The sequence below is a fragment of the Trematomus bernacchii genome, unplaced genomic scaffold, assembly GCF_902827165.1.
Source record: "Trematomus bernacchii unplaced genomic scaffold, fTreBer1.1, whole genome shotgun sequence".
Lineage (NCBI taxonomy): Eukaryota > Metazoa > Chordata > Actinopteri > Perciformes > Nototheniidae > Trematomus > Trematomus bernacchii.
In genome coordinates this window covers 7,023,844-7,035,600 of record NW_022987714.1, presented here as the reverse complement: position 1 = coordinate 7,035,600, position 11,757 = coordinate 7,023,844, and the positions used below count along the sequence as shown (strand labels likewise).

The following is an 11,757-nucleotide window of genomic DNA, read 5'->3' as shown; positions in this document are numbered from 1 at the left end:
TTAAAAGTGACGGTGTCTGAGTGGAGTATTATTATTTCCCCAGTGAGTGAGAATTAAGACGAACCATTTTGAAACACGGCTGACTAGCAGAGGTACACATTTGTATACACATTACTTTATTATACACAGGGTTGCTGAATGAAAGAATAATGTGTCTTCAACAGTAGGCCTAGGTAATTATTTCTGCAGAGCATGGCATTTTTTTTCTTGGTTCCTGCCTGATATCAGTGTCCCAATATTATGAGTGGCTTTGGTTACAGTCTTCAAGAAGAAAACACATCCAGCTACTCAGGGGAGAAAGGAAATAAAGTGCACAAAAACGTCTTTGGTTGGCATGTGCAAAAACTGCTTTTAAAATTGATAATTAAAATGCATCATCACAGACAGCTCACAACTCTGCACAATAAAATATTAATTTAAAGGAGCACCAGGTAGGGGAGACCAGGGACAGTTGTAACATGGGACAGTTGTAACATGGGACAGTTGTAACGCCTTCAATATCTCCAATCACAAACAAGCTAGAGCAGTGGTTCTCAAACTTTTTCTTTGGAGAAAAAAAAAAGTTGGGCCCCCCCCCCCAACACAAATAGTCACGTAATGGGCCAAGTTAACATTTATTCAAATACATCAATATGAACGTGAGCATTCCTTTCAAAAAAATAAAAAAATCACTTTGCTAGAACAGTGATAATAAAACAATGCTCCATACTTCTGTGTGATCAAATAAAATATAATAATATAATTGTGTGAAGAAACACACTCCTCAATGTCAGTTTCAGTGTTTTAATGACAAAGATGACGACACCCTGAAACAGAGTAATACAGCGAGGTAAGCTGACAAAGTATTACATACATGCATGTCATCATTAACACAACACAAATATATGCTACGACACCACGTATATATACACCAACAATAGTGGGAACAGTCTTACATGTGTGAGTGGATGAACGTCTCGACACGAGGCGGAGTGAATGAACAATGTTTGAACTAAAATGGCTGCTCAGTTCTACCGGGTCAGAGCACGGCATATCCTGTGTGACAGCAGTGACACGCTGCCCTCTAGTGGCCGGCGATAAACTCTTCATCCCCCCCAGACCGGAAAGCTATAGGCTGGAATAGATTAACGGTCTAAATCCCGTATCCAGCTGCCGGACTCGGGCTCGTATCGTGCCGGCGGCTTCCTCACGCGGCCCGGCCGAGTGGGCTGGGGCAGCGCCGGCGGCGACTGCGGCACCGGGAGCGGTGCGCCCAGGAAGGCACCCGTAGGAACGGCGAGGTCAGAGGACGCCTCATCAGCAAGCGCCGGTGGGGAAGCGCCCATAGCCGAGTCGCGGGGACCATCAGCCGGCCGCTGAGCAAGCCCCTGGGGCGTCGCCCAGCCCGGGCGGATAGGTGGGGGCTGATGTCCCAGGGCAGCGGGCGGCGGCGACGGCGTGGCCGACTGCTCATGGGCGCAGGGTGTGGCCGGCGTGTAGGCACGGAGGAACCGCCGGTTGCGCAGTGTCAGACGTCCCGAACTGTCAACCCTGATCCGATACTGGTCATGGTCCAGCGACTCCACCACGATCCCTGACCTGTCCCATTTGCGGGGGCTCGGGCCTTGCTGGTTCTGGAGGAATACCCTTTCGCCGAGTGCCAATGGGCGGAGCGGTCTTGAGTGAGTCCCCAGAGACTCGGTGGTACGGGACATACGGGTCCGAAGGGCGTCCTCCTTCGCCGCCCATGCCTCGCGCCATAGCGGGCGGATATGCGGGTTCGAGAACTTCTGGAGGCGGTTCACGAAGGAGAGCGAGCCACGAAGGGGGCGGCCGAAGATGATCTGCGCCGGCGAGAGGTTGCAGTCGGGGTCAGGCGTGTTCCGCAACTGCAGCATAGCACGCAGGAAGCGGTCCTGATCAAGGCTGCCCGACGGGCCGGTGTTGGACATCAGGAGGCGCTTAGCAGTCTTAACCGCAACTTCCGCCCTCCCATTCGACTGCGGAAAGCTAACGGAGGACACACAGTGTTTGACGTGCCATAAGCGGAGGAAGTCCTCAGTGTGGCTCGCCTTGAATTCCGGACCACCGTCGCTCGAGAGCTCCTCCGGTACGCCGAAGGTAGCAAAGAACGAGCGGAGGTGTTGGACCAGGCCAGCTGAGCCCGCCAGGGCAGTACCCGCCGTAGAACTCAGGACCTCTACCCAGCCCGAAAGCCGATCCCCGACAACTAGGTAGTGGCGGCCCTCATAGTCGAAGAAGTCAGCAAACACCGCCTCGAATGGCGTGGACGGGGGTGGTGACGGAAGGGGGGGTGTAGCCGCCTGTGACGGAGCATTGCGGTTGCAGTCTGCACACCCGTCCCTGGTGGCCTGAATGTCCCCGGACATCCCGGGCCAGTAAACTATGGCTCGGGCATGCTGCCCCATCGCTGAGGTCCCCTGGTGAGCGGCATGGAGATGCCGAAGGACTCTCCCACGGAGGGATGGGGGGACCACGACGCGGTCCCGATAGAGCAGGACGCCGTCCTGTGCGTAGACGGACTCACAGACCGATGACAGACTCGCCAGGGCAGGGTCGTTAACGTCAATCCCACCCTCCTGCTCGATGAGTTGGAGGAGGTGGCCGAGGCATCCGTCAGCCGCTGTCTCCCGTGCGAGGAGGGGCCAAGAGACGGCTCCGAGCTCCCGTGCGTCGTCGCGGATGGAGGCCATGAGTGCTGACTCCACGGCGTCAGGCCCGCTCGGCAGCCCCAGTGAGAAGCCGTTCGCTGAGCCCGAGGGGGAAGGATGCCTTGACGTGGCATCAGCGGCATAGTTGCTCTTGCCAGGCAGATGCACAATGTCGAAGCGCCATGGGAGGGTGCGCTGCTTGAGTCTAAACAGACGCGAGTTTGTTATCTCATCCAGCGTACGGTCACCAAAGATCTTCACCAATGGCTTATGGTCGGTGACCACGACGAGGTTGTCGGACCCCTGCGTGAAGTACCGCGTCTGTTCCAGACCCCAGGCCACAGCTAGGGCCTCTCCCTCGACGGCCGCATAGCGCTGCTCCGCAGGGGACAGGAAACGCGAACCCGCGAGGGTGATCCTCCATCCTCCTGGACAGCAGTCCGGTATGCCCGAGGCACAGTGACAATGTTGCTGGAGCAGGAAGTAGCCAATGCCACGCATGGACCAGTCAGGGCGGAGGCAGGTACGCTTCTGCATGTCGTAGATCTCCACGCCCTCGCGGATGGCCTCCATTATGGCTTGCTTGGACGTCTGGAAGGCCTCCTCCAGAACGGGGGACCATAGGAACACACAGCGCGAGCTGAGGAACGGCTTAAATGGGGCCATCGTGTCACGCAGCTGGGCGTAGTTAGCCACCTGGTTGACGAGGCCAAACCAACTCCTGATGTCCGTCGTGGAGCCTGGGGTGGGGAAGTCCCGGATGGCGTCCAAGTATTTCGGGAGCGGTTCGATGGTAGATTCCGACACCCTGAAGCCGGCGAAGTCGACGCACCTCTCCGCGAACTGAAGCTTGTCCGGGTTCAACACGATGCCCGACCGGCCGACACGCGTCAGGAAGTCGATGGTCCTCCACCAGTGTTGCTCCAGGTCGGTGTCATAGTGGATGGTGTCATCCACACAACGTTCCTTGCGTTCATAGTCCGAGAGGACGGCGTCAAACCGACGGTTGTAGCCATCCCCTGATGACAGGAAACCCTGTGGTGTCCTGGTGTAGCGCCAACGGCCGAAGGGCGTGATGAAGGTAGTGAGGTGGCGATCCGACTCACGCAGGGGGACGCTGTGGTAGCCGTTCCAGGCATCCGTGACGGTCTTCCAGGTGCCCTTCGGGACGCGGCGTGCAAGGTGGAACGGGGACTCAGTGGCGAAGGTCTCACGTTGGCAGAACTTGTTGAGGGGGGAGAGGTCCACGGTCCTGCGGGGGGAACCGTCGTGCTTCCGAGTGACTACCATGCGATGGCACCACGCCACTGGCTCGCCGTATGGTACGGGTTCAATGACCCCGAGGGCTTCGTCCCGCAGGAGGTCATCGTGGACCCTCCACTGCCAGTGTAGAGGCACTGTAGCCGCGGTGTGGCATGCCTTAGGTGTAGCTGCGGGGTCCACGTGCATCTCGATAGGTGGCCCCTCCATGCATGGTAGTGCCCGATGGGGGCAAGTATTGAATGTCGACGAGGCATATCTCCCGAGCAGCCAACTTTTCATCCGGCTGTTGTTCTCTGGCGTACAAGGGAACGGCAAAGCTGCGGGGCGCGCCGGGGGGACCGTGCGCTGAGGACATGAGCACTGGGCGTCCTGGGGGTCCCCTGGCCCCACGCAGCCGCCGTTGGTTGACCTCGTCGCATTGACGGATAAGGGCTGGTCTGGCGTGTCAGCCGTGTCAGGGCCACACCCGTCCTGGGGCCCCCCCTGCAATGTCGTCCGACGGGAAGCCCACGGGCAAGAGGCCGAGGTTGAGCAACGACTCGTAGGATAGGTACATGGCCCGGACTGAGCTGCTCACGTATACCATGGAACGGCAGGATGTAACACGCCCCCCGCTGCAGGTCGTCGAGAGCCTGGCGAAGAACGCTCCCTCGATGGCTATAGGGGAGCGGTTGGCGGCCGACAGGCTGAGGCTGACGGGTCGCAAGTCGTCCCGCGCGAAACCGCAGGCCAGGAACTCCTCCAGAGACCAAAGGTCCGACTGCGCGCCAGTGTCCGCAACGGCGGATATCCGAGCTCCGTCGGCCGAGCCCCGGTTGCTGGTGCCATCCCTCAGCCCGACTGGCGAGTCCATCGAGATGGTGATCAATGCTCGGGGGTGGTCTCTCATCCTGGCTCGTCTCCATTCGCCTTTGGAGAAGATGTGGTGCTCGAGTCTGATAGGTGCAGGCTTGTTGAGACAGCCGTGCGACGTAGGGGCGCGGCGTCGGCGATGGCTCCCGTGACGTCGGCCAGGGCGGGCTCCAGCTCGCACCGACGAGACCTGGGAGACCAGCTCCGACCCCATGGCGGCATGTTGACTGTCGGATGACGGCTGTGGACGCCTCTGTCGTCGGCGGGCCCTGTAGCAGCCGATGCACACCAGGTGAGGCTTCGGATTCCACCCGCGAGGCCCCTCCGTGAAGACGTTGAAGACGCTCTTACATTCCGGGCACGAGGCACGTTTAGCCCCGGCCGCAGGGCTCGGGGCGGGGCTCGTCTGTGGAGTCGTCTGCAGGCGCCGGAATGACGACATGGCTGATAGGGAGGACGACGGGAGAGCGTTACGGGCCATCTCTTTGTTCTCGACGAGTGCAATTACATCGTTAACTGGCTTGACCAGGACATCAGATGTCCCCAGCGTCTCGCGGCGTATGTCCGAGTCATAGATGCCATTGAGCAGAACATCACGGATAATGTGGTCGGTATAGTCCACGTCTTTACCACACTCGCATACCGCATTATATGCGCATGTCTCTGCTTTACCCCGCACTCTGGCAGCGAATGCGCGGAATGTCTCGTCGCGTTCCTGGCGTAACTGGAGTAGCTCGGTGCGCAGGACGCATGTAGCGACTGGGATGACAGCTAGGGAACGCATGACGGCGATCAGATCTGGCAAGGGTCCGGAAGCGGCGTCGGGGACGGCTTTCAACAGGCTGTCTCCAAGTACAGGCCCAGCCCACTGAAACAGCTGGAATGGGGCCTGGGCATTCCCTATGCCTGAGCCGGCGCGGAATACATTCCAACGGCGGATGAACACGTTCCATTCCTCTATCGATACGCCCACATCAACTTTGGGCCGATCGAGTCTCGGGCCGTGAGGGGCTGGGGCCTGGGCTGGCGCGGCCATGACAGGCGCTGCGTGCTGGTGGCTAAATCCATGAATCGTCAATAGGGCAATGACGAGTGCTTCAGATACGTCTTCGGATTTGAACTCTCAGCCGGGGGCAGGGCATCCAACAACGACCATGGTGTCGTCATGAAGAAACACACTCCTCAATGTCAGTTTCAGTGTTTTAATGACAAAGATGACGACACCCTGAAACAGAGTAATACAGCGAGGTAAGCTGACAAAGTATTACATACATGCATGTCATCATTAACACAACACAAATATATGCTACGACACCACGTATATATACACCAACAATAGTGGGAACAGTCTTACATGTGTGAGTGGATGAACGTCTCGACACGAGGCGGAGTGAATGAACAATGTTTGAACTAAAATGGCTGCTCAGTTCTACCGGGTCAGAGCACGGCATATCCTGTGCGACAGCAGTGACACGCTGCCCTCTAGTGGCCGGCGATAAACTCTTCATTGTGCAATCCCTTTGCTAGAACAATAAGTTATAATACTTTGCCACTTTGCAATCTGTGCAAAAAAATGAAAAGAAAGAAAATGCTGATATTTGGCAAAAAAGTGTGTCTTATCACAGCATTAGTGGCTACAATGAGCCTGTTTTGCACTGCACATTTCTTCAAAACGGGGTTGCAGGCTCAGTGGGGGGTGCTGTGGGGTAGCTTGACGTTTCATAGAGGGTGCTCAAACATTTAGGGTTTCCCTTTAATGTACCGGGTGCTACAGTGGAATTTTCTACTGCAACACTCCCCACGCAAATACACAGTGTACCCGCGACAGTTACAATGAAGGCTCGATAATCAGCTCACGGCATATAGGTGTAAGCAGGGGTAAAGTGCTATTTTTATAAGTGGTGTGTGGACCTCACATAGGGGGGTCCGGGGGCTAGCTCCCCCGGGAAGATTTGTTTTAAAATATTGAAGTTAAAAGCATCAATCTGAATCTGGTGCACTTTGAGAGCAACATTAAGAGATCTATGGATACCTCTCTCAACACCCATTTGAAACAGACCTGTAAACAGATTTACTATTTCTTTATGGATATTTTACAAATCACTCCCCTTTTAAACTTTATTCTTTTTTTAATGTCATATAGTATTTCATACCTGTTTTTCATTTATTCTCTTATTTTTTTATAACTATAATGATCATATAAACGTGTGCCTCGGAAATAATTGTTTACATTAATCGTGACCAAACCGTTTGAGACCCGGCCACTAGCTCGCTAGCACCAGAAGCTAACAACAACGATCTCCGGTACCGGAGCGCTCTCTCTCTCTCTCTCTCTCTCGCGCACACACACAAAATGGCTCGTTCCACACACACACAGAGCCGAGCTTGAATGAAACACAGAGACCCAGACGTACTTGTACTGTACTGTATCATATTATTTTCAAATCAATACATTTTCAAATTATGATTTTTTTAAAAACATTTTTCCTCCTGGTTTCTCGCGCCCCCCCTGTCATGCCTCTGCGCCCCCCACTTTGAGAAATACTGAGCTAGAGTGATGAAACTCACTCTGCACATGCGCAGTTAGATGGAAAGATTGCCAAAAAAAGGAGCCACATTTAAATCTCTCGCGAAAGATATCAGCAAAAGTGTGTTTCTGAGGTAAAACAATTACAAAAATTATATGATGTATTTTTTGGATACTGTCTTGAGGTCAAATGTCTTGGAATCCAAACTAGTATTATTACAATCACTGTTTTGTAAGCTAAACATATAACTAGCTAAATATGGGTCAAGCTAGCAATCCGGCAGGTTCACAGGGGGTGAAAACATGACTGGTGGTCCTGGGACGGTTGTAACACGGACCACCTGGGACGGTTGTAACATGGCACATTTACAATGATGGCTCATTTGCTCGAATGATCAATATTGTTGATTGGTGTGCATTGTCCCTGTAAAAATAAACAGAATCAAATACTGTACAGTAAAGTGTGTGCGTGTGTTTACAGTATGCCAAATATCAGAAAGAGGAAGACAGACAGGGGAGTGCCACTTCCTCTGCTGCATGAGGGCCTCAAATGAAAAGTCAGGAGGGCAAATCAGTCAGGGCAGTGGCAAAGTCCCATGATATATGCCATGTCACCCTGTACCGGTTCCATAAAAACACCTGTCACAACTGTGAATCAGATTAATTCCATCTGGTGTTCTGTTTTAAGTTCTGTTCATTGTTCATTGTTTGTTGGAGGATGTGTGAAACCCCATTCAAATCTTGTTGCCTTAGAATTTGACAGCTTTCCCTCTTTTTTGTCATGTAGTGTGAAAAAAGGCAACCGTTATTAACATGTTACAACCGTCCCTGGCATGTGTTACAACTGTCCCTGTACACAGGGATGGTTGTAACAGTTGAGTTTTAAAAAAAAATACATTTTCCAACCTGTACTTATTTCATAGAAACATCTTAAATACATTGTTTCAGTAGTTGACACATTGAGAATGTATAATATAGCAAAATGGCTATCCTAGTGTAAATGTTTTTGTACTTATTGGGGAAAACCCAAAAAGTGTTACAACTGTCCCTGGTCTCCCCTACTTGATGGTGAGGACAGAATCATGTTTAAATAAATAGATTAAAAAAAGACAGGTAGCAAGTTGAGATTAAACAACTTCCAATTAATTTAATGAAATATTATAAATAGCTTAAAGGGCCCATGTCATGGCCATTTCCACTGATCATAATTACATTGTTGAGGTATACTAAAATAGATTTATACTGTGCAATTTTCCAAACTCACATTGGTTTCGCATACAGCATCTCTGTCAAGCATGTGTATTCAGCAGTATTCACTTTCTCCACTAAACGACTCGTTGGAGCTCTTGCCCCCCCCTCCCTGTGAGCCTAGTGTGCTCCGATTGGTCAGCTCGGCCACTCGTTCTGATTAGTCAACCACCAGAGAGGCTGCGCCCATGTCAGTGCTTTTCCCGGCTGCTCTCAGCGTAACATCAGTCTTATCATGGCGTCGGTACAGCGGTATATTTTATATACATATATATTTTTAACTGTTGTTATAGAAGAGTGTGACGGCCCCAGGGCCTTTGTCTTACGATGGGGTGGAGCTGAAGAGGCTAATCAGCACGATCACGGACACCTCCGGACACAGTCTCTCTCCAAAGCGGCTGCAGGAAGACTAATGCCGCATTTCCACTACACGGTCGGCCTCGGCCACACTCGGTACGGCTCGGTACGGCTTGGCCGCGTTGGGCCTTAACAGGGCCGACTCACTTCATGCTGCGCTTCCATTACAGTTTAGGAACTGGGGTAGTTACTATAGTAACGCAGTGTAGGCGGAGCCGTGACGTCATCTTCAATGAGAACTCCAGAAAACACAACACAGCCGTTAGCTGTTAGCACTCAGAGCTCACAGCTCCTTATATATGTTCAGAAACTCGACAAAAGTTAAACAAGTACACACCACAGACTGCCTGTGTCATGGTGAATACAGTCGCTGCTTTATTTATGTCTGTATAGGCCGTTGTTGTGAGTGTGGACGGTCGGGGCATATACTGCGTTAGCTTAGCCAATCTCCATCTAGAAAAACACGAATTTTAAGAGGTTTTTCCCCTGCCGTCTGTCTGCAGACTTGACAAAGCATTAATTCATGGTTTTTACTAACCGGTATCAGTATGTTGTTACTTCGGCATCATTTTGGAACGTGTATTACAATTAAATCACGGTCAAATATGTCCATCTTGTTGTAGTTGGAGCCCTCTTGCCAGCGCTCCTCTCTCTAGTTTAGCATACTCAGCCCGACTCAGCCCTGTTTGTTGGCCCCGATAGAACCACAATTTTGTCGGGCCAGAAAAGAGGTGAAAAAGTGGCCCCGGGCCGTGCCGGGCCGTGACTAGGCCTAGTGGAAGCGCAACCAAAAACGGGTACGGCACGACACGGCACGCTTAAAGCGAGCTCCGCGCTGTAGTGGAACTGCGCCATTACTCTGCGATCCTCTCAACCACCTATCTCTGCATTTACCACAATAAATGTGCCGTGGTTTTGTAAACTCGTGTATGTCTCCTTGTCTTTCCGTTGTGGCCTACGAGCTACTCTCATAACAAAGAGTAAGTTATTTTTACCCGTTATAAACTACTACTGTTTGATGAGAAATCAAATCATGGTTTGCTATATATGAATTCAGGGAAGAAAGGATAGGCCTACTAAGTATTTCCATTAAACTTTATTTTTAGAAATGTACAAAATGAACATAAATATACATATATACACACGGTATATCATTCATTCCTCCTCCTCGCATCTTGCCCGCGCACAGTCGGTGCGGTGCCTTTTAGCACGAGCCCTCAGTAGTAGTCGAAGTCCCTTCCCCGTCATGGATTGTCCGCCAGGATCTGGCTGGACGAAATCAAATGCAAATCACAAAATATTAGAGAAACTTAGTTGTTTTAGATTTGTTAGTAGTAGTTGTGTAATGAACAGCTTGCCTGCTAATATGCTAACCTAGCTTTGTTTACCTTTGTAGCTAACACGATATGAACGTTAGCTTGGAGGAAAGGCAACTATAATGCAGTGTAATAAAACTACTATGAACAAAAGCTAGTGGTTCATATTAGGCTAGCAATAACGTGTTTATAATTGCAATCGTATACGGGTATTCTGCTACCATACAATGTAACTTGCATGAATACATTGTTTTGCGCTAGCATACAGCTAGCCTCGTTAGCTACATGCAGTATATGTACGGTCACAATGTACGGTAAATCACAGTACAGTATACTGTATGAGTATTCCGTGTGTGTGACTGCAGACATTCTCCTGCCATGACAAACATGTAAGGCCATCTGCTGACATTGTAGTTGATATATTTAAACGCTAGCAACGTAGCATCACAAAAATGTTTTTCCGACCAAAACTAGCTCTAGCTCCGTGTGTTAGATCGCTACGCCAGCTATAATGTAATTAAGTTTCGCGACTGACCGGCAAATCACCCGGAGTATACTGTCAATAGGTATTTTGTGTGTGAATGCAGACATTCTCCTGCTATGAGATACATGTATGCAAGGCCATCTGCTGATATTAGAGTTGATATATGGACACTCTAGCAACTTAGTTAGCACAGTTAGCACTGTGTCAATGGCTTAGCAGTCCAACACAGTTTACACATTTAAACAGTCTTGTTTGATAAATACACAAATAACAATGCAAACTTACAGGTTGTATACCCAGATCTTCCCCTGCTCCAAACGGTCCAAACAAGCTGTGCATATCCGGCCTCAAACTGGGCAATGTTTTGGAAGCTTTCGTCTGTGAAATGCCGGTTCTTCGAACCTCTGGAGGAGGAACACGCCGCTGCTGGTGTGGCCATAGCTCTTCGGGATTGGTCCATTTCGTTCCGGGTACCGCATGACATCAGGCGGTACCCGGAACTAAATGGAAGACTCAAATGGGCAGTGACGTATCTCCAACGAGGCGTTTTGGGGAGGTATTTTCTGTGTTACGGGCCGTCTCCACGGCAGCGTTAAAACATCTTGAAACGCTTCTGCCCATTCACTTTGAATGGGGTGACGTCACTTTTTTTCGCTTTCGCCGAAATGCATTGTGGGCAGGCGAGCGGAGATTCTCAGGATTTTCAAGATCCAAAGTTGAACAATGTTCAACTTTTGAAGCTGAGGAGGAAGCGTCAGCCAATCAAATCCCGTGTACGCAAATCTGACAGTTCAAGCTCTAGCCAATCAAACGGCGTGTATGCTGGGAGAGCCAGACCGCAGGTCATTTCCTCATATTCCAAAAAATGGAGGAGAAATTAGCGGTAGCGAATCAATCACCCGGTGCTTTATGACCAGACCTACCGGGATATAAACCGGAGGAGCCAGGCATGGAGGGAGGTGGCAGAGACAGTGGTATGTTTTCGCCTGTTTTGGGGAGTTTATATCCAGTTTACTTCGGGCTTTTTGGCTTCGTATGTCGCGGGCGGGAGATTCATGT

The 11,757-nt window shown here is 51.1% G+C and overlaps 1 protein-coding gene across 1 annotated transcript; it reads right to left on the bottom strand.

Annotated features, from left to right (window-relative positions):
• Positions 1-4,368: 4,368 nt before the first annotated feature.
• Positions 4,369-6,245, bottom strand: LOC117491517. The gene is made up of 2 exons (XM_034141533.1): positions 6,121-6,245; positions 4,369-5,991 (listed from the first exon to the last, which is right to left on the bottom strand). Exon 2 carries the CDS (start codon positions 5,800-5,802, stop codon positions 4,369-4,371), a length of 1,434 nt encoding a protein of 477 aa, XP_033997424.1. The 5' UTR covers positions 5,803-5,991; positions 6,121-6,245.
• Between the last annotated feature and the right edge of the window lie 5,512 nt (positions 6,246-11,757).